Source organism: Erythrolamprus reginae, chromosome 10 (genome assembly GCF_031021105.1).
Source record: "Erythrolamprus reginae isolate rEryReg1 chromosome 10, rEryReg1.hap1, whole genome shotgun sequence".
Lineage (NCBI taxonomy): Eukaryota > Metazoa > Chordata > Lepidosauria > Squamata > Dipsadidae > Erythrolamprus > Erythrolamprus reginae.
The window spans coordinates 24,751,051-24,774,868 of record NC_091959.1 but is presented as its reverse complement, the minus strand read 5'-3'; the positions used below and the strand labels follow the sequence as shown (position 1 = coordinate 24,774,868).

Sequence of the window (23,818 nt, the reverse complement as noted above, 5' to 3'; positions counted from 1 at the left end):
TAAATAAAAAAAAATATAATAATAAAAAAAACCCGGCAACTTATCATAAATACTATACAGTAGTGTAAATTAGTTAAAATACAATAAAATTAGATAAAATAAAGAGAATTTAAATAAAATTAGTTAAATGCAGTATAATAAGCTAAAATTCAGTAGTAAAACATGAAAATATAACTCAGGGAAAGGTTTGCATTAAAACAAATGTAAAATACTGGTATAAGATATTCTTAAGTGAGTTCATCTCCTTTGCATTGATGAAGGGTTCCGCCCATGTTTAACCAAGAATAATAGCAATAGCATTTAGACTTATATACCGTATCACAGTGCTTTGACAGCCCTCTCTAAGCAGTTTACAGAATCCTCTTGCCCCCAAGTATTTGGGTCCTCATTTTACCCACCCCGGAAGGATGGAAGGCCGAGTCAACCTTGAGCCAGTGGTGACATTTGAACTGCTAGCAGTTAGCTGAAGTAGCCTGCACTCTGACCACTGTGCCACCCCTAATATAGGTAGTCCTCAACTTATGACCGAGAGTGGGAACAGAATTTCTGTTGCTAAACAAAGATGGTCTTTAACTGAGTCATACCCATTTCTGCAGTCTTTTGGCCACAGTTCTTCGGTGAGTCATGCAACGGCTAAATGCATTGACCCTGCTTGCCAAATTCAGCCAGGAAAGTCACTGGGCGGTAGAGAAATCAAATTAGATAGATAGATAGATAGATAGATAGATAGATAGATAGATAGATAGATAGATAGATAGATAGATAGATAGATAGATAGATAGATAGATAGATAGATAGAAAAGGGGATCACGTGATCCTGGATTGTAAACATCACAAATAACATATGCCATTTGCCAAGCAAATTTTGATCACATGACGATGGAGATGCTTGTAAGTGTTGGTAATGACCTATAAATCCATACGTGGCATCGGGCCAGATTACTTGCGGGACCGCCTTCTGCCGCATGAGTCCCAGTGTCCAGTCAGGTCCCACCAGCAATGGACTACGAGCTGGAACGCTAAATTGCGCTCACCACCGCGTCTCGTAAGTTCTTGCAGGGCCAACGTGATTTTGCTGCTGCACCTGTGGTGGTAGCAAAATTGTGCCCGTGTTTCGGCGAGGTTTTACCTGTGGCTCCATGCGCGATTTTGTTACCTCCACAGGTGCAGCAGCAAAATCGCGCTGGTTCCGCAAGAACTTACAAGTCGTGGCAGCGAGTGCAATTTAGCGTTCTGGCTTGTAGCCCACCGCTGGGTCCCACAAAGTCGGCCTTCTCCAGGTCTCATCAACTACTCAATGTCGTCTGGCGGGGCCTAGGGGAAGAGCCTTCTCTGTGGGGGGCCCCGGCCCTCTGGAATCAGTACCCCCGGAAGATTTGCACTGCCCCCACCCCCCTCGCCTTCCGCAAGGGTCTTAAGACTCCCCTATGTCGCCAGTCTTGGGACAATTAGGTCTCAGCCCCCTGGACAACAAAATGAGATACATGTTGTATGATTGAATCGGTATGATTGTTTTTTAAATATTGGATTTTTAGATTGTAATTTTAAACTTAATTAGATTTGCCTTCTCTGCTGCATTGTTATATTATATGCTATGAGCCGCCCCGAGTCCTCGGAGAGGGGCGGCATACAAATCAAATCAAACCACATCACATCGCATCAAATAAAATAAATAAAATAAAATAAAATAAAATAAAATAAAATAAAATAAAATAAAATAATAAAATAAAATAAAATAAATAAAATAAAATGTGCTAACTGATTGTAAGTCACATAGAGGACTGGAGGCTAAAACATAGGAAGAACAGTTGCAGGAACTGGGCATGGCTAGTTTAATGAAAAGAATAACCAGTGGAGATATGATAGCAGTGTTCCAATATCTCAGGGGTTGCCACAAAGAAGAGGGAGTCGGGCTATTCTCCAAAGCATCTGAAGGCAGGACAAGAAGCAATGGGTGAAAATTAAACAAGGAGAGAAGCAATTAAGAACTAAGGTGAAATTTCCTGACAGTGAGAACAATTAATCAATTGAACAATTTGCCTCCAAAAATTGTGAATGCTCCAACACTAGAAGTTTTAAGAAGATGTTGGATAACCATTTGTTTGAAGTAGTGTAGGGTTTCCTGCCCACTGAACAATAAAGATAAATGCTAGAGAGGAATAAACCTGCATACAAGGCAGATATAACACCTTCAACTGCGTAGAAACATAGAAACATAGAAAATTGACTGCAGAAAAAGACCTCCTGGTCCATGTAGTCTGCCCTTATACTATTTCCTGTATTTTATCTTAGGATGGATATATGTTTATCCCAGACATGTTTAAATTCAGTTACTGTGAATTTACCAACTACATCTGCTGGAAGTTTGTTCCAAGCATCTAATAGTCTTTCAGTAAAATAATATTTTCTCATGTTACTTCTAATTTTTCCCCCAACTAACCTCACATTGTGCCCCCATGCTCTTGTGTTCACTTTCCTATTAAAAACACTTCTCTCCTGAACCTTATTTAACCCTTTAACATATTTAAATGTTTCGATCATGTCCCCCTTTCCCTTATGTCCTCCAGAATATACAGATTGAGTTCATTAAGTCTTTCCTGATAAGTTTTATGCTTAATACCTTCCACCATATTTGTAGTCCGTCTTTGGCCCCGTTCCATTTTATCCATATCTTTTTGTAGGTGAGGTCTCCAGAACTGAACCCAGTATTCCAATCTCCCTCTTCCTGCTTGTTATACCTCTAGCTATACAGCCAAGCATTCTACTTGCTTTCTCCACCACCTGACTGCATTGTTCACCCATTTTGAGACTGTCAGAAATTACTACCCTTAAATCCTTCTCTTCTGAAGTTTTTGCTAGCACAGAACTGCCAATACAATACTCAGATTGAGGATTCCTTTTCCCCAACTGCATTATTTTACATTTGGAAACATTACATTGCAGTTTCCATTGCTTTGACCACTTATCTAGTTAAGCTAAATCATTTGCCATATTACAGGAATATCAACCCTATTGCACACTTTAGAGTCATCGGCAAATAGGCAAACCTTCCCTACCAAACCTTCCCCTATGTCACTCACAAAGATATTAAAAAAGAATAGGACTCAGAACAGACCCTTCTGGCACACCACTTGTAACCAGGCTCTGCTCAGAATACTCGCCATTAACAACAACCCTCTAATATCTATACTTCAGCCAGCTGCAAATCCACTGAACTATCCAGGGATTAAGTCCAATCTTCACTAATTTATCTATCAGCTCTTTATGTGGAACCGTATCAAAGGCTTTGCTGAAGTCCAGATAGGCAATATCCATGGCACCACCTTCATCCAACACCTTTGTGACATAGTCAAAGAAATCAATGAGATTAGTCTGACATGATTTGCCCTCACTAAAGCCATGCTGGTCTAGGTCCAATAAGTTATTGGTTTTTAGGTGCTCTTTTTGAGTAGAGTCTCCATCATTTTAACTATAACTGATGTCAAGCTAATTGGCCTGTAGTTACCAGCTTCTTCTCTATTGCCCTTCTTGTGGATAGGCACAACACTGGCCATTCTCCAATCATCAGGAACATCTCCTGTTAAAAGGGATTGGTTAAACAAATCAGTCAGGGGGGCAGCAATCACATATCTCAGTTCTTTAAGAACTCTGGGGTGGATGCCATCAGGACCCATTGCTTTATTTGTCTTTAATTGTTCAAGTTCTTCTAAGACATCCGCCTCTGAGATCACTAGAGCCAAATCCCTACAGCTGGAAGCAATGCTATATCCATCCATAGTTTTATATTGTAAGCTGCCTTCTGAGAAAACTGAACAGAAGTAGCTATTCAAATGGTCAGCGATCTCCTTATTCCCATCAATGCATGTATTATTCCCGGTACTAAGCTTTTCTTCTTCCTATCACTAATATACCTGAAGAAGTTTTTATCCCCCTTCTTTACAGATTTGGCAAATTCTTCCTCTTTTGAGGCTTTAGCTGCATATATTAGCTGTTTCGCCTCCTTCGGTCTCATTTTATACACCTCTCTATCAGCTATACTTCCAGATTCTTTATACCTCCTATAGGCAGCCTTTTTTTCATTGACTATAGCCCTTACATCATTGCTAAACCATAGCAGTTTCTTCTTCCTTTTACCTTTAGTTATTTGCCTTATGTACAGCCCAGTAGCATAGGCATGTATGGGGGAGGGGGGGCACAGGAGGAAGCGAGGACGGAAATGCGGCAGGGGTAGAAGTGGTGCATACATGCGTGTATGTGTGTTGTGCCTGCATTATGGATGTGGGAACGTATGAGCGTGCTGCTGCACATACACACGTGCTTTCGGTACACAAGGACAATGGTATAGGCCAGTGATGGCGACCCTTTTTCTCCTTGGGTGCCCCCAAAAAATGCAATTGCGCTATCACACATGCGCAAGTGCCCACACTCATAATTCAATGCCTGGGGAGGGCGAAAACAGCTTCCCCTGCCACCCGGAGGTCCTCTAAAGGTCAGAAACAGCCTGTTTCCCAAGTTCTGGTGGGCCCAGTAGGCTCATGTTTCGCCCTCCACAGGCTCCAAAGACTTCCCTGGAGCCAAGGGAAGGGTAAAAACGCCCTCCCCCTTACCCCAGGAGGCTCTCTGGAAGCCAAAAATGCCCTCCCAGAGCCTCTTGCAAGCCAAAAATCAGCTGGTCAGCACACACATGCACATTGGAGCTGAGCTAGGGCAACGGTTCTCGTGCCAGCAAACATGGTGCTGTGTGCCACCTGTGACACCCGTGCCATAGGTTCTCCATCACTGGTATAGGCCATCACTGCCCTGTACCATTCTAGACGAATGGTTGCCCAATCTCTTCTTAAAAGCCTCCAGCGATGGAGCAACCAGAACTATCTGAAAGAGATCCGAAATGGGGGATCAACTTGAGCCATCTCCATCTAATCTGATGTGCAACATTCCCCATCCCAAAAATAGTCGCTGAAAGGCAGCATGCTCAAGCTACCCCGAGAAAAAAATGGGAGGGTTTGCTTTAGCTGAACTATGAGTCAACTGAAAAATCAAGACAAAAGCCTTTCAAGTCAAGGATGCAAAACAGGAATGTCATCAGAGGTACTTCGTTCCCATATCAACAGCTGCCGCTTGGTTCGAGTTTTGGCTGATTTTTAAATTCAGTATTACTGTCACTTCATCATTACGATAAAGAAAATGAGAGAGGGAGGGAGAGAGAGCGCAAAACAGTCAAACAGAAAGCAGAAAGCAGACCATCTAGCCAAAATCTAGCCAAAAAATAAATGAATCTGTGTATAACCAGAAGATTGTCAGTAAAGTCAAGACATAGAAAGAAAGAGAGAGAGATTTGACAGCAAATTAGTCAAAGTGAAAACAAAAGAATCTAGCAAGTGAAAATTAAATTGTCTAAACAGGAAATGGCCAATAAGATTGTAGGAGTTTAAAATTTTAAAAAAAACCTATGAGTTTCCAAAGTCATTGAATATGTACCACTTTGTTGCCATAAATATACTTCAGTTCAAATGGAAAAAAGATTTCACTCAATTTCCTGTAAGTCAATTCAACTTAATGTGTTGAGACTACAAAACCTAAAATTTGGGGAGGGAGTTATGACAGGTTGCAGAAAGCTGCAATGATAAGGACTAAAAAGCTTCATTTCTTTTGAACAGCAGAAATACAATTTATAGTAACAGTGTCCTTGGGTTGATTTCCACTTATAGAGAGGTCCCTTGTCTGTTCTCAGAAAAGCTGTGTATTATTGAAATTGTGTGTCTTGGATTGTAGACTAGACTGAGTTGCCACAAAGAGAACAACAACAAGGCAGTGTCGAATCATTTCCACCAACAGGGATGTATTACATGAAGCAACCAGCATTTAAGCTTGACTCAAGGGAAGCTTTTAGAAACCGACTACATGCGATCTTGGATTATCTATAATCAATGCCTCTAGACCAGGGGTCTCAAACTCGCGGCCCGCGGGCCAACTGCTGCCCTTGGGATAATAGTTTGTGGCCCCCACCTCAATATCAAAGTTTAATGATACGAATGGTACTTTTCAGTGTTGTGTGCAGAGCTGAATGTGGTTTCTTCAGTCTTCTTTATCTGCTGTATTATTATTATTATTATTATTATTATTATTATTATTATTTTCATTTTTTAATTTATTACTGATTTATTTATTTATTTTCTTATGAATTTGTTAATTTATTTTTTATTTTTTAACACAAAATAAGATGAAAAAATAAAGACATTGGATAACATTGGAATGTTTTTGTAAGAGCTTTTCTTGTGGAAAACCTGAGGTGGCCCAGCCTCATCCAGCCTCTACTTCCAGCAGCCCCCGGGTAAATTGAGTTTGAGACCCCTGCTCTAGACCATTGTTTCTCAAACTTGGCAAGCTGAAGATATGTCGACTTCAACTCCCAGAATTCCCCAGCCAGCATGGGGTTGTCTGGGGTATTCTGGGAGTTGGAAGTCTATGCATCTCCAATTTGCCAAGGTCAGTGCTTCTCAAATAATGGGGCACACGGAGTGATGCCTGGGGGGGCCGCATGTGATCCCGCGTGGTCCCTCTCAATTGATTCTCCTAGACGGGGAGAGTTTTCCTCGTTGCATTCTGCTCCAAGCCCAGAAGAGAAGGCGGCCAGGTGGGACGGGGGTGGCTACGTGGGTTCTTGTTTTCAGCAGGCGCCGTGGTAGCCCTAAACAGTGTGGTGGACCTGCTGATGGATAAGGAGGAGCCTCCTCTGCAGCTGGGCCAATGCTCCGAACGACCCCCTACGGCCTCCTTCCACACCATTCGCTGTGAGTGCCCGGCAGAGGCGGCGCTTATGGGCCAGGCTGGTGACCCCGAAACATCGGCTTGATTAAATTGGCCTGGCCCCGTATCAAAAGAGGGCCCTAACCATGGCAGCCTCTACCTGCCTAACCAAAAAGAGGCTCCACTGAGTTTAGTGTGACTCACTCCCAGGTAAGTGGGTAGAGCAGCCTTTCCCAGCTAATAGTTTGCTTGCAGCTTATAATAAGTAAAATAATAAATATTAATAGCAAAATTCCATTGGGGCCCTGATCGGAGAATTGGGGGCGCGCAAAATGTTTAATTCTTCCTAGGGGACAGAAAATAATTGAGTAACATTGCTCTAGATGAAGTAGATCTACATCAATTACCCAGTGATATAAACCTTTTTGTGCATTTAAGCCTCTCTCCCATCTCCCCCAAAAGATTCATTTTGATATTTAAAATTGCCCATGGCTTAGGAAACATGCTGGAAATAAACTATGTCAGATTGAACTGTCTCCCCCCAGCCCCCTCCAAAAGCCCATTACCTCCAGGGGATCTCCCACAAGGTCACCGTTGAAAGTATTCCTTTGCAGCAGCTCAAAAAAATCTTCGCTGGATTTCCGCCTCTCTTCCAAATCCGGACCACAAACCGCCAACTCTTCGGTTTCCTGAACCCCAATTTCCAAGCGGACAGTCTCCTCCTTCCGCCATTGCCATTCCTCCTCCGTCTGCCTGGTGGAAGAGTTACTACTGGTTTCAAAAAACATCTCGGTGGCGGAAAAGCCGCTTGGGAAGTAAGTGGACATGGCTTTGGCCCTGGAATAGTGGGTGGATTCTTCTTCAAGTTGTGTTTCTACGTTCAGCACGTCAGGCACCGAGGAGCTAAGCCGGCGATCTAACGGATGGATCTGCCTCTTCTCGATGAGTTTGGTGGTGCTTTTTTTAGTCCTCCTGACGCTCAGGTTTTGTAACAAAGGCCTCGTCCTTTGCTTCAGGGATCCCCAGACAGAAGGCTTCTCCAAATCCATTATTAAGCCGACAGCCTTATATAATGCTCCGAGTTATACGCCTCTCACCAACTCCTAAAAAACAATGGGGTTAAAAAAAGAGAGAGAGCGCAAAAGAGCATTTATCTTCTGGAAATGTACTGATTTCGGTTGTATGCCAAGTGTGTCTCTGGCAGACACCTTGAACAGATCCTGATCAAAACAGATTGCATTACTAATTTCACCCAACATGGAAAATCCAAAAAAAAAAAACCCACACAAAACAACAAACCCTCGCAGGCAAATGTTATTCTTACTAGGAAGGAAATCAATTCTTGATTCCACACCAGTCAGGAGGATAAAAATAGTGAAGGGTAAGCTATTTCAGTTGTCTCCCAGAAATTACACAATGGCAATTCCCAAAGGTTGTAAATTATTTAGAAGCTCATTTATTTAGAGTTTTAACCAGAAATTGTGCATGGAAGAGACAGCTCAAACTAGGCACCCACGTGGGGGTGGAAGAGAGAATACTTGACCCCCCCTAAGGGAAAAAAATATGGTTGGTGTTCCAAACTATCACTTGTTGGATTTTTCTGGAATTCCCACCATCCTACGTTGGCTAAAAACCAATGAGTAAGTTAGTCTGGGAAGAGTAATCTTAGAACATCTGTAAGCCTTAAAACAGGTTGAGGAAGGGTGACCTAGACCTTTTAAACGACGGGGCCATTTACTTGGAGCACGAGAAAACTTTCCATATACTGGAGACCCACAATACTAGTCCAATTGGCTATCTTGCTCCCATCTCCATAAACCAGACATTAGGGGTGTGCAGAGTAATCTCTGAGTAGTCAAAGTTACACTTACACAGAGGACGTGTGTAGGTGTAGCAGATATCCAGCTGATAGCCCAGAGATACTAGTAATACAATCCAGATACACTAAGTGCATAAAATATTATTTACTTTAGCAAATATCTTAGTCAAGAACAATCCTAGTCATACACAGTTAAATCAGTCAATACATCTCAATACATATACAGTATTATAAGCTTACTTGTCCAGCTTACAAATACATAAACCATCATTTGAACATATAGTTCTTGCTACATCATAGTCACAAAGACAAAACAGAAATAGCAAAGAATAATCAGAGAGAGTCATAGAGACTCACCCTTCTGGCTCCCTTTTATGGCAATCCGTAAACCAACATTGTTGGTTTATTTAATATATTGCCAAACCCAGCTAGTTATGTATAGAATACTAACAAGACTGCAGGTCATTTCCAATTCTGAAATCTTTTTTTGAAACGATCGAACAATCAGAAGTGACCCAAGAGCACCTTTTTCAATTAATACATCTTATTTATTTTATTTATTGATTGATTGGTGGGTATACACATAGTAAAATACATAATGAATGTTGTAGAGGATATACTCATAGTAAAATATATCTAAGAAAGAATAGAATAGAAGATATAGGAATAAAACATATCGATGAAAACAGAAGAAGAGATATAGGAATAGAAGAAAGGTATAGGAGATATAGGAGAGCAATAGGACAGGGGACGGAAGGCACTCTAGTGCACTTGTACTCGCCCCTTACTGACCTCTTAGGAATCTGGAGAGGTCAACCGTAGATAATCTAAAGGTAAAGTGTTGGGGGTTTGGGGATGACACTATGGAGTCTGGTAATGAGTTCCACGCTTCGACAACTCGGTTACTGAAGTCATGTTTTTTAGTTAAGTTTGGAGCGGTTAATATTAAGTTTAAATTTGTTGTGTGCTCTTGTGTTGTTGTGGTTGAAGCTGAAGTAGTTGCCGACAGACAGGATGTTGCAGCATATGATCTTGTGGGCAATACTTAGATCTTGTTTAAGGCGTCTTAGTTCTAAGCTTTCTAGGCCCAGGATTGAAAGTCTAGTCTCGTAGGGTATTCTATTTCGAGTGGAGGAGTGAAGGGCTCTTCTGGTGAAGTATCTTTGGACATTTTCAATGGTGTTAATGTCTGAGATGCGATATGGGTTCCAAACAGATGAGCTGTATTCGAGGATGGGTCTGGCAAAAGTAAGCTCTGGTAAGTAATGTGAGATTGCCAGAGCAGAAGCTATGTAGGATTAGGTTTACAACTCTTGAATCCTTCTTGGCTATGTTGTTGCAGTGGGCTTTGGCACTTAAATCTTTTTTTATTAGTATACCGAGGTCTTTAACCGAGTGGGGGTTATATGTGATAATTTGATTATTCAGTTCGTATTTGGAGTTCAGATTCTTTTTCTCAGTGTAGGACAGAGAATTTGCTAGTTGAGATTTGGCAGAATGTTACAGTCCACCGTAGAGGGACTAGACTCAGCATCACCAAGACTGTCAGAAATATAAAAATATAAAGTTAAATAGTTAAACTTACTAGAATAGAATAAGTTATGTAGTAATGTTTTATATTGGAATTTACTTCTCTGATTTGATCTAACCTATAATTAGTTTTTCCTTTTTGTATCAAGAAGACTTCTACTTTTGAGCGGAGCAATTGTAGCTCCTTTTCATGTTTTCTGTTTTGTTTGGTCCCTTAATGTTTATTTGTAATGTCTTGTTTTTTCAAAACAATAAAAATATTTCAAAAAAAAAAAGACTGTCACAAAGAAGAAGAGGTATACTCCGAAGCTACATGAGGAAAGGGCAGGAAGTAACGGATGGAAACCCATCAAAGAGAGAAACTATCAGAACTAAGAGGTTTCCTGACAATGAGAACAGGGGAGCAGTTTGACTCCAGAAGTTGTAGGTGCTCCACCACAGGAGGTTTTTAAGAAGAGATTGAACAATCATTTGTCCAGAATGGTATAGGGCAGTGATGGCGAACCTATGGCACAGGTGCCACAGGTGGCCCATGGAGCCCTATCTCCTGGCAGGCAAGCCTTTGCCCTAGCTCAGCTCCAACATGCATGTGTGTGCAGGCCAGCTAATTTTTGGCTTCCACAGAGGCTCTGGGAGGGCGGTTTTGGCTTCCACTTGATCAAAATGACTTGTTCGAAGTGTATACAATCATGCATGGGATAGAAAAGGTGGATAGAGGAAAATTATTTTCTCTATCACACAATACTAGGACGAGGGGGGACTCCCTAAAGCTCATAGGTAAGAAAGGGAGGACAAATCAAGTGAAATATTTCTTCACCCAGAGGGTCATTGGTTTATGGAATCCACTTCCAGAAGAGGTCGTGAGAGCTGTCAGCCCTAATAGCTTCAAGGAAGGATTAGATAGATTCATGGATGCCAAGTGTATCATAGGTGGTGATTGAAAGGGATGTCCAAGTGCCGCCTCTATCTTGGTTGAGGCAGGAAGGATTCCCTTGGGTACCATTGTTGGGGGTCAAGAGAAAGGGAGGGTTTGGCCTTCTCTTTCTGCTCAAGATTCCCAGGGACAATTGGTGGGCCACTGTGGGATACAGAATACTGGACTCCATGGGATTTGGCTTGATTCAGCAGGGCTCTTCTTAGGTTCTTAGGTTCTTAAGAGAGGCTCCAGAGGGAGGGGGGAAGACGTTTTTACCCTTCCCAGGCTCCTGGCGGGGTGAAACAGGAGCCTAATGGGGCCACCAGAAGTTGGGGAACTCCGGGGGGCAGGAGAAGCTGTTTTCGCCCTCCCCGGGCATTGAATTATGGGTGGGGGCAATCGCGCATGTGCGATAGTGCGCTCACATGCTCTTTCGGCACCAGAGGAAAAAAAGGTTCACTATCACTGGTATAGGCCCATGATGAGGAACCTATGGTACCTATGCCGCAGGTAGCACACCGTGCCATCTCTGCGGGCACGCCAGCCGTTGCCCCAGCCCGGCTCAACCGCGTCTGCCCGCAGACAGCTGGTGTTTGGTTCCCCACCACCCATGAAGGGGGCGCATGCATAGGGGTGCATGCATAGAGGGGTTCCCATTGCATTATAGAATGATAAGAGTTGGAAGGGACCTTGGAGGTCTTCTAGTCCAACCCCCTGCTTGAGCAGGCGACCCTATACCTTTTCAGACAACTGTCTGTCCAGCCTCTTCTTGAAAGCCTCCAGTGATGGAGCACCCACAATTTCTGAAGGGAAGCCTTTACACTGGTAGTTTACTCTCACCGTTCAGAAATTTCTCTTTAGTTCTAGGTTGCTTTTCTTCTTGGTTAGTTTCCATCCATTGTTTCATGTGTTGCCTTTTAGTACACTGGAAAATATTTATTTATTTATTTATTGGATTTGTATGCCACCCCTCTCCGTAGACTCGGAGCGGCTAACAACAATGATAAAAAAACGGCATGTAACAATCCAATTAATAAAACAACTAAAACCTTTATTATAAAACCAAACATACACACAAACATACCATGCATAACTTATAATGGCCTAGGGGGAAGGAATATCTCAACTCCCCCATGCCTGGCGGCATAAGTGAATCTTGAGTAGTTTATGAAAGACAGGGAGGGTGGGGGCAGTTCTAATCTCCGGGGGGAGTTGGCTCCAGAGGGCCGGGGCTGCCACAGAGAAGGCTCTTCCCCTGGGGCCCACCAAACGACATTGTTTAGTCGACGGGACCCGGAGAAGGCCAACTCTGTGGGACCTTATCGGTCGCTGGGATTCGTGCGGTAGCAGGCGGTTCCAGAGGTAATCTGGTCCATTGCCATGTAGGGCTTTAAAGGTCATGACCAACACTTTGAATTGTGACCGGAAACTGATTGGCAGCCAATGCAAGCCACGGAGTGTTGAAGAAACGTGGGCGAATCTTGGAAGCCCCACGACGGCTCTCACGGCTGCGTTCTGCACGAGCTGAAGTTTCCGAACACTTTTCAAAGGTAGCCCCATGTAGAGAGCGTTGCAGTAATCGAACCTCGAGGTGATGAGGGCATGAGTGACTGTGAGCAATGACTCCCTGTCCAAATAGGGCTGCAACTGGTGCACCAGGCGAACCTGGGCAAACGCCCTCCTCGCCACAGCCGAAAGATGATGTTCCAATGTCAGCTGTGGATCGAGGAGGACACTCAAGTTGCGAACCCTCTCTGAGAGGGTCAGTAGTTTCTCCCCCCCCGGGTAATGGACAGACAGATGGAATTGTCCTTAGGAGGCAACCCTTGTCTGGGTTGAGTTTGAGTTTGTTGACACCCATCCAGGCCCCAACAGCCTCCAGGCACCGGCACATCACTTCCACTGGCAAAACACTTCGTTGACTGGACATGGGGTGGAGATGTATAACTGGGTATCATCGGCGTGTTGATGGTACCTCACCCCATGCCCTTGGATGATCTCACCCAGCGGTTTCATGTAGATATTAAATAGCAAGGGGGAGAGGACCAACCCCTGGGGCACCCCACAAGGGAGAGACCTAGAGGTCGACCTCTGACCCCCCACTAACACCGACTGCGACCGACCGGAGAGGTAGGAGGAGAACCACTGAAGAACAGTGCCTCCCACTCCCAACCACTCGAGCCGGCGCAGAAGGATACCATGGTCAATGGTATCGAAAGCCGCTGAGAGGTCAAGAAGCACCAGGACAGAGGGCAAGCCTCTGTCCCGGGCCTGCCAGAGATCATCCATCAACGCGACCAAAGCAGTTTCCGTGCTGTAGCCGGGCCTGAATCCAGACTGTTGAGGACCTAGATAATCGTCTTCTTCCAAGGATCGCTGGAGTTGGAGCGCCACCACCTTCTCAACAACCTTCCTCATAAAGGGAAGGTTGGAGACTGGACGGTAGTTATTAAACACGGCTGGGTCCAGGGAAGGCTTCTTGGGGAGGGGCGCACAAATGCCTCCTTATAAAGGGCCAGAAAGGACCCCCTCCCCAAGGAGGCATTGACAATCTCCTGGGCCCAGATCTGTGTCACCTCTCGGCTGGCCGAAACCATCCAAGAGGGACACGGATCCAGTAGACAGGTGGCGGAACTCACAGCTCCAATGGCCTTGTCCACTTCATCAGGTGTCACCAAGTCAAACTCCTCCCAGACTGATGGACAAAGACATTTAGCCCCAGTCACCTCGACTGACGCATTGTCAGCCGATACTGCTATGCAATTGGAGTTGAGATCAGCCCGGATCCGAGCGACTTTATCAGCAAAAAATGAGTTAAATTCCTCGGCACTACCCTGCAAGGGCTCCCCAACTCTCCCCTGATTTAGAAGGGAGCGGGTCACCCTAAACAGAGCGGCCAGGCGGGATTCCGCTGATGCAATCAAGGCAGCATGGTACGCGCATCTTGCCGCCTTGAGCACCACTTTGTAGGTCTTAATAACAACTCTTACAGACTTACTCTTCCTCCATCGCTTCTCTAGACGTCTCTTCTGGCGTTTCAACTCCCGGAGCTCCTCGTTGAACCATGGAGCTCTACGGGGTCTAGTGCCACAGAGAGGTCGCAAAGGCGCAATTCGGTCGAGAGCCTCCACTGCAGCCTTGTTCCAGGCCTCAGCAAGAGACTCTGCCAAGCTGTGGATGAGTGAATCTGGTAAAACCCCAAGCGCCCTCTGAAAGCCCTCAGGGTCCATCAGACGTCTGGGGCAGAATCTCCTAATCGGTTCCGCCTCCCTGCGGGGGAGGATTGGAGCCAGGAAATCAAGCCGCAGTAGAAAATGGTCTGACCATGACAAAGGCAATGCTTCTAAGCCCCTTAGTCTCAGAGCATTATTCAATTGCTCCGAGAGGAATATCATGTCGGGTGTGTGTCCACCCTCATGAGTCAGACCCTGAACTACTTGAGTCAGGTCCATGGCTGTCATGGTGGCCATGAACTCCTGTGCCAATCCAGAGGAACCGCTGAGTGACGGCAGATTGAAGTCCCCCAGGACAATAAGTCCGGGGAACTCCACCGCCAACCCGGCCACCTCCTCGAGCAGCACAGGCAGGGCTGTTGACACGCAGCTGGGAGACAGTTACGTGAGTAACAAGCCCACCTGAACCCCTGAATCCAACTTCTCAAGGAGTGACTCACAACCCGCAATCTCAGGGGCAATGAGTCTACGCAGGTGAAGGTTCTCCCTGGCTACAATAGCCACTCTCCCCCCTTCCCTGGAGTCGAGGCTGATGCCATATCTGATACCCGGATGGGCATAATTCCGAGAGAGGAACTCCTCCCTCTGGGCCCAGCCAGGTTTCAGTCACATATGCCAGATCGGCCTCCTCATCCAGAATTAAATCCCGGATGAGGAGAGCTTTGTTTACTACCGATCTGGCATTGAGCAGCAGCAGCTTGAGCCCAGGGCCCGAATTGCACTCGTCACCAGGACCCCGGATTGAGCTCACGGAACCGGAACAAGGGATCACTATCAAGCAGGGATCTCTTTTTCCTCCAGAACGGCTAGCCCCGTGACTCCCACCATATCTACCTCTCCCCAGCAAGACCGGAATATTCTGGCCCTCTGTCACCCTGGAGAAAGATGTCCCCACCCCTCCTGTCTCTCTACTGCCAGGTACGCTAAATTCTACATTCAAACTATCCCCATTGTATCCATACATAGCATTCCACCCACCCCACTCATTCATATCATATAAATTACAATTACCATTTACCTCATCCATACCATAATCTGACTTATCCCATCCATTCCGCAAATTAATCCAATCATTCATTCCAGTCATTCCATACATTCATATGCCTTCCATCCGATCCCAAATATCCATCCCTAAAATTACCCCCCAATAAGTTAGTTAAAAGTATATAAAAGTTATAATTAATTAATTAATTAAAATAGGTTTAAAAGGTAAACTAATCAATTATAAAATTAAACTGAGACAATAATATAAATAGTTTGACCCTCTCATCTTTGTAGAAGGCCCTCAACTTTGTAGGAGCTCCTGAAATATTTTTTAGGCAGAAGTACAATAGTTCCATAAAGAGTTATATGTTTGACAAATGTTGCACTTCTTTTCAATAGTAAATAAACAAATGAATACATACAAAAATTAATTCCCAAACCTTTGAAACAGTGATCCTCAGCTTATGACCAGTTTGGAGACTGGAATTTTGATTGCTAAGTGATGCAAACATTAAGTGAGATCATTATGTGATCATCTGATTTTTATGATTTTTTTTTTTTTACTGTGGATATTAAGGAAACCACATGATGCCTTTAAACAAAACTTTGGCCAATAACTGAATCTGGCTTCCTCATCTGACATGCCTTATCAAAAACTGGTTGGGAAGATTGCAGATTGTAAGCATGTGACTTAACAGGATGCCACAATTGATCATCAACATGAGCTGTTTTGTCAAAGGCCTGAATTCCAACCACATGGCCATGGATGGGATGATGCAACAGTTGTAAATCACTGTTCATAAATCACTGTTCTAATTGCATCATAACTTTGTCACTTAAGATGCAAAGTAGTTGAAAGGCGAGCACTGGAATGGAAAAACAAAAGACAAAACCCACCCTCACTCTTAAATTGCCAATTAAAACATTCATCAGCTAAAGATGTGGAAAGTGTAAAATAGAGTTTGGAACACAGTTATAGGCAATTATGCAACTATGTCCTTCTTTGCTCCTGAAAAGCCATAGCACTTTATCCAGCAGTCAAAAAAACAAAAGAAAGATCAGTAGACATATTCTTTATTTTTGCTATTCTGCAGTGAAAATATACACATAAACTTAGGGGGGAAATATGTGTGTGCCTCGGTTATGAATCTTTTATCCATTTTCTCTTTTCTGCTAACATTTTGAAAATTATTGCAATCTTCGTTGTCACAGTTTTGACATGGCTCCTAATTATTCATACCTTTCAGCATTTTCTCCTTACCTTGCCAATCTGTGTTATTGGCCAAAACAATGAAATACGGAGGTCTATAGCAATCATATGGAACAAGTCAATATTCAGTTCTTGACTTCTGGGTTGCTGCCTGAACCACATTCTCTGTCTCCCAAGATGAATATTCTGTTGCAGTCTGTTCCATTGTTAGCACTGACAAAATTGCCCATTGAAAATTCAAAGCTTTCAGGGGGCCTTTTCCCTGTTTGATTTCAACCAGGGCAAAAAGGAAAAGAAAAGAATAAAGAACCCCTAATTCCAGCTCCAACTGTCTCAGGTTCCTTTGTACTTTGCAAAGCATTTCCAACTCCATTTTCAATAGCTCCATTATGAAGTTTCCATGCATGTGTGCACACACACCCATGCCCAGAAGGACGCCTGCACCAACCCGGAAGCCAAAATAGGGTGTGGGGGCACCACATGAGCCACATTTTGGGCCTGGAAAGCCTCTTGCACCAACCTGGAAACCAAAAATGGGCGCAGGGAAGGCAGGGCGCATGCACGGGGTCAGTCGCATTGTATTTTGGGATTGGGCTTGCATGCTTTGGGCACTTGTCACCAAAATGGTGAACCATCACTGATATAGGGTTTCCTGATTAAGCAGAAAATTAAAACCTGGGTTCTGGGGCTGGGGAAAAAACAGGCATATTTCCACTTTTAAGTCAAGCAAAGAAAGCAGAGCAACCATCACAAGACATTTCAAAGCAGGAGATGTTTACCACAACTTGCTTGCTTGCTTAGTTACTTACTTATTTATTAGATGAATGAATTAAATGAACTCAATCTGTACAGTTTGGAGGACCGAAGGGAAAGGGGGGACATGATCGAAACATTTAAATATGTTAAAGGGTTAAATAAGGTTCAGGAGGGAAGTGTTTTTAATAGCAAAGTGAACACAAGAACAAGGGGGCACAATCTGAAGTTTGCTGGAGGAAAGATCAGAAGCAACGTGAGAAAATATTATTTGACTGAAAGAGTAGTAGATGCTTGGAACAAACTTCCCGCAGACGTGGTTGGTAAATCCACAGTAACTGAATTGAAACATGCCTGGGATAAACATATATCCATCCTAAGATAAAATACAGGAAATAGTATAAGGGCAGACTAGATGGACCAGAAGGTCTTTTTCTGCCATCAGTCTTCTTTGTTTCTATGTTTCAAGATTCTATTGTGCCCTTCTCTGCAGATTCAGGGCGGCTCACAACAAAAATAAATGCAAAAGTAAAGTAAGAAATCTAATGTTAAAATAGTCTAAAAATCCCAGTTCATAAAAGCAATCATCCACATTCATCCTATCGAATTGCCCATTCATGACATCGGCCGGAGCTTAAATATTAGGATTCAATGGCCACAGGCCTGCCAGCAAAGATGAGTCTTCAGGGCCATGCAGGAGGCCAGGAGGGTGGGGACGGTACAAATTCTCTTCCCTTGGGCCCCACCTGATGACATTACCTGGCTGACGGGATCTGGAGAAGGCCGACTCTATGGGACCTGACCGGTCGTTGGGATACAAGAGGCAGAGGATGGCCCCGTAAATAATCTGGACTCCTAAGCCATTACTCCTTTATAGCCAACATTCTGAATTGCATTCAGAGACCAATCGGCAGCCAATGCAGCTCTCCACTGCCTTTATAAATTGTTTGTGAGGTCCTGCTTTCACTCTCTCTAATTTAAAATTTGAAACAGGAAAGCTCTTTCAAGAACCAGTAAGTGGAAAAATAGTTATTTCAGCCTTCGTTCAATCATCATTGGCTCTAAGTTGGGAAAGAGGCAGCTTTCACCACATCCTGGTCAAAAAAAAAAATTGATGGTGTCTCCCTCAAATATATACAGTATATATATATATAGAAGGAACTTCCCTTGTTAACGACAGGAAGTTGATAGTATTTCAAGAAAGTCAAAAAGGAAAATGTGAATAGATAAGATGTTGAGACAAAATGCAAAAAAAAAAAAAAGATGCTGAGATTTTGGAAAAAGTACAGAAAAGAGCAACTAAGGTGATTGAAGGCTTAGAAACTAAAATGTATGAAGAATGGTTGCAGGAACTGGATATGGCCAGCCTAGAGAAACTAGACTAGGGGTGACATGAAAGCAGCTTTCCAATATTTGAGGGACTCTAGAAAGAGGAGGGTCAACATATTCTCTAAAGCAGTTGAAGGCAGGACAAGAAACAATGAATGGAAACTGAAAAAAAGGGAGAATTACCTATACGTATGTCAGGATTTGATTCTTATGCTGAATCTCATAGATAGAATAGATAGAAGAGAGAGAGAGAAAGAGAGAGAGAGAGAGAGTTTCCATGCATGCACAGAAGCAAAGAAATCACCAAAAATTGCCGAAATATCATGCGAGGATGCTTGTACGCACGAGATTTCAGCGATTTTTGGGCTTTCTTTACTTCTGTACATGCGTGGAAACAAAGAAATTGCCGGAAATCACCCAAATCTTGTGTGTGCGAATATTCTTGCACGAGATTTGGGTGATTTTCACAGAGTTCAAATTCTTGCATGGGGGTGGCACTGCGCAGGAGGAAGTGAGCCAGCAGTGAGATAAGGTATAACCCACCCCTGAGTTTCCTAATAATTTTATTATTTTATGGTTGGGGGTCAACACAACATGAAAAATTGTATTAAAGTGTCATGGCATTAGCAAGGTGGAGAACCTTTGATCTATATCCATTTGTCCATTTATCCGTCACTCTCTCTCTATCTATCTATCTATCCATCCATCCATCCATCTATTCTTTATCATTTCTATCTTGATATGTTTCCTGTTTCTACTTGTAGTGCTTAGAAATCTTTATTTTTAGATTGTGGCTGTAAATTAATAAGCTGAACTTTTAAGGTTCAGCCTCTATTTTCATCGCTTTATGGCTGGTGGATTTTTTAATGATTTTTTAAAATTATTATTTTTAGCTCATTTTAATGGTAACGGGAACATTTCATTGTTATGATTGTCACTGCCAAGAGCCTTTTGATTGAGACAGGCAAAAAATAAAGTGAACAAATAAGCACATATAAATTGATGAAGAACTACATGGAGTCTTAATTCAAAGGAGAAACCAACTAGACTTAGAGGCAGAACTACGCTGAATAACTTCTGCAAGAGTTTCTGTAGTCAATACACCATTACCTTCAAGGAAACTAAGGAGGAAGGATAAAATAGCCTTCCTTAAGCCATTACAATGAAGAATAAACTAGCTTTTTGCAATTTGATAGCCTTCCATAAATGTTTCACTACAATTCCCATCAATCTGGGTTGGGGTTAACCACATTGGAGAAGACAAGACGTGTTGATTAAATGCAGCTATTTACCATATTTTTCTGAGTATAAGACGCACCTTTTTTCCTCCCTAAAAGAGGCTGATAATTCAAGTGTTTCTTATATGTAGCTTTTTTTGAAGCTTTTTTTTCAGCCCTAACCAGGTGCTAACGATCTTCCCAGCTCTTACCTTGCAGCCTCTTTCATTATTACTCTTTGCGAAGAATGTTTTCCAAGCCCGAAGTGTTTGCAGGGTTTTTCTCATTCCTCTAACTTGCTCCAAATGTTTCTTTCCAGCCCTAAGCAGGCACTAACGATGTTCCCAGCTCTTACCCGCTTGCAAGCTCTTTCATTGTTGCTCTCTGTCAAGAATGTTTTCCAAACCCTGTCTTTGTAGGTTTTTTAATTTGTCTACTTTCCCTCAATGTTTCTTTCTAGCCATAACCAGGTGCTAATGATTTTCCCAGCTCTTACTGGCTTGCAAGCTCTTTCATTGTTACTCTCTCAGAATAAGGTTTTTTAAAGCCCTAACCAGGGGATAAAATAATGTGCTGAAGCTGACTAAGACTAGGATGCTAGCCATATGAATACCTAGTAAGCAGATTCTTTTCCCCATTTTCCTCCCTAAAAATTAAGGTGCGTCTCATGGTCCGATGCATCTTATACTCCGAAAAATATGGTATATCACAAAATTGCAGGCTTACATGGTTCACAAGCTTTCCTCATTGTGGTGATGACATTAAGTTCCAATAAAATAAATATTTCTAAAGAATGATGGTTTCCATATTTGGAGCGACTGCAATTCAGTGTCGACCAAGCGCTAGATCATCTGGAAACAGGGCCTTTCTCAAATCCCATGCTTCCAACCATTACAGTGGTACCTCTACTTAAGAACGCCTCTACTTAAGAACTTTTCTAGATAAGAACCGGGTCTTCAAGATCTTTTTGCCTCTTCTTAAGAACCATTTTCTACTTAAGAACCCGAGCCCAGAAAAATTTCTCAGGAAATTTGAGAGCAGCACGAAGGCCCGGCCAGTTTCCTGCCATTCCCCCTTTAATCCTGGCCATCTCGGGCTTTTCTGGGCTGCCAGAGGAGCCTTTTGGTGGCGCTTAAGGAGGCTTTGGCAGTCCAGAGCGAACAAAGCATTTTCCTTTCTCTGGGCACTTGGAGAGGGAATAAACTTCTGTCAGCGCCCAGAGAAAAGAAACGCTCCTTCGCTCTGGGCAGCGACTGTCCTCCTCCTCCTCTTCTTCCTCCACCTCCTCCCACCCAAATTCTGAGCTTTTATTGCTTTCCTAATGGGTTTGCACGCATTATTTGCTTTTACATTGATTCCTATGGGAAAAATTGCTTCTACTTACAAACTTTTCTACTTAAGAACCTGGTCACGGAACAAATTAAGTTCGTAAGTAGAGGTACCACTGTATTTTCCTGAAGCAAGCCTTCTGAACAGACACACCTGGAATTGCCCTATGGAGCATCATTAAGGCTAAACAAGCTAAATTATGACAAATATGCAACAAAAAATGTAATTGAAAACAAATGGCAATCGTGAGAAAACTAATGTGTTAAAATGGAACAACGTCAAGCTTTGCTGCGGCCCCCCAAAAGTGCTTCTCCATTTGTTTGTTTGTTTGTTTGTTTGTTTTGTTTTTAATGATAATTATTTCTGTTCCACTTACAAGAAATGTGATCCTTTTAATCACACTCGTCTACCCAATTCAGCCTGCAAGAATTACCGTATGTTGAATCCTCCTGAAATATATACAGCAATCAGTGCTCAGCTTCCTCGAGCAAAATTACACACAGACACAAAGTTTTGGGTTTTCAAGATGTACGTGGCACAAACGCCGTTGCATTATTTCATTTGCAAATTAAACGAACCAGGCCTGTTCCCTCTGACAGCAAAAGACAGCCAGATAATCAATCCAATGTAGATCATATTTCTGTTATTAAATTACAGAGATATAAAATCTGGTATCTGCAATAACAAATTATCAGGTTAATATGGGGATAAACACATTTTAATGTACGTAATCAAATCTGTTCCTTCTTAGCGCAGCTCACGATAAGTTAAAAAGGTTGAAAAATATATAATGCCACAATTATGCTAAAGAACAATGAGTTCTATATTTAAAGAAAAAAAAAGGAAATTTGAGAAAGTAGAGATTATAAAGCTGTGAAGAATGAAGCAATTGTCTTCCGTTCACCAAAAATAGCAAAACGGGGCAGGGAGTGAAGAATTTATTTTAATTTTGAATAATTTTAGCAAGGGCCCAAATTTCCTTCTTCCGTTGCAACCTTCTCTAACTGAAAAAGGGGAAGAGGTTTCTGTGGAAAAACTCTCACTTTTTCTCCTGAACAGAACAAGATTTATTATCTCTCTTTCTTCCAAGTAATAATATTTGACTTAGGGCTCTAATCGTCAATCTACAGTTCTATGCTCAGCTCTTTTTGATTCCTCTATGTCAGTGTTTCCCAAACTCGGCAACTTGAAGATAACTGGACTTCAACTCCCAGAATTCCCCAGCCAGCATTCGCTGGTTGGGGAATTCCGGGAGTTGAAGTCTAGATATCTTCAATTTGCCACGGTTGGGAAACACTGCTTTACACTGAAGACGAAGGATCAATGAGCAGAAATCCTGCCAATGAAAGGACGTGAACAAATTTGATTACAGGTCTACTCAGATGCAATCAAGAGAACAAAATGCTGGATTTCAAAACCATGCTAAACCTTAGCCATGCAAGAGACCTCTAAACTCGACTGCAGGAAATACGACTTTAGTAATCGAGTGGTTGATGCACTACCTGACTCTGTAGTATCATCATCTAACCCCCAAAATTTTACCCTTAGACTATCCACGGTTGACCTCTCCCGATTCCTAAGAGGTCAGTAAGTGGCGTGCATAAGTGCACCAGTGTGCCTTCCATCCAGTGAAGGGCTACCAAAATTTTCACTTCCATACTGTGAGCATGGTTTATGCAGGAAACCCTGCATTTTCTTTCAACATCTTTCAGTGCAAATTGGGTGCTCTGGGGTGGTGCTCCATTTTCGCTACCCCACTGTGCCCCCCTCCATCCGAGCAGCAGCACACCCGTTTCTGTCCCCTGTCCTAATGTTTCTCTCTTACTAGTATCATGTATATAAACATTGTTATATCTTTGTATACCACAAATACGTACTTTACAAAACAAACAAATAAATCCGATCCATCACTTCCCATGCATCTTTTAAAATTTGGTTTGGTTACCATGGCTAAAATATAGTGAGGGGAATGGCAGTTTTCCCCTCTCCTTGGCCGACACTCTCTGCACAGATGTACAAAGTCAACAAAGGGACTTGGTCCCCCTCCTAAAAGCAATTATGTGAAATAGGAAAGAGATGTTCCATCAGTAAATTGGATGATCAAAGAGAGGCGAACTTGAATCTGCTTCATGTCATTGCAAGATGCTGTTCCTGTCAATTATCCTGAGCTCTCCAAATGTGATTTAATACATCGTTTCTCAACCTTGATAACTCTTAAGTTAATTGCGTAATTCTCCATGCTATCTGCTGAGGACAACCTTTACCTGGGCAATGAATGGGCTGTTGCTTGGAGCTCCGAGCCTGGCAATTTGGTTTGCAAACAGTTCATCACCATTCGAGGAGACGTTGTCAGTGAGCTTTGAATTGTGCTCATCTGTCAGAGCACTGGACTTTAAATACCTTCTTTATGTGATGTAAATAAGTGTGGAAGTTGTTTGCTACTTCTGAGTCAGGTCTGATTGTTGATTGGCTGTTTTCACATGTGTAAATTGGTGTTGCTTGTTTCTATGCTTGAGAGTCGTGGTCGGTCTAAGTGTTGGTTATGACATATAAAGCCCTACATGGCATCGGACCAGACTATCTCCGAGACCGCCTTCTGCCGCACGAATCCCAGCGACCAGTGAGGTCCCACAGAGTTGGTCTCCTTAGAGTCCCGTCGACCAGACAATGTCGGCTGGTGGGACCTAGGAGAAGAGCCTTCTCTGTGGGGGGGCCGGCCCTCTGGAATCAGCTCCCCCAAAAGATTCGTAC

The 23,818-nt window shown here is 43.0% G+C and overlaps 1 protein-coding gene across 4 annotated transcripts in view; it reads right to left on the bottom strand.

Annotated features, from left to right (window-relative positions):
• The window catches only part of MCTP2 (multiple C2 and transmembrane domain containing 2), a 232,733-nt gene that overhangs the window by 176,096 nt on the left and 32,819 nt on the right, over positions 1 to 23,818 (bottom strand). For all 4 annotated transcript variants that reach the window (XR_011559979.1, XM_070762681.1, XM_070762680.1 and 1 more), the window contains exon 2: positions 7,314 to 7,850. Coding sequence is in view for 3 of the 4 variants with exons in the window: in XM_070762681.1 (XP_070618782.1) it covers positions 7,314 to 7,796 (483 nt within the window). In the remaining variant the exon portion in view is untranslated. The remainder of the gene's footprint in view (positions 1 to 7,313; positions 7,851 to 23,818) is intronic.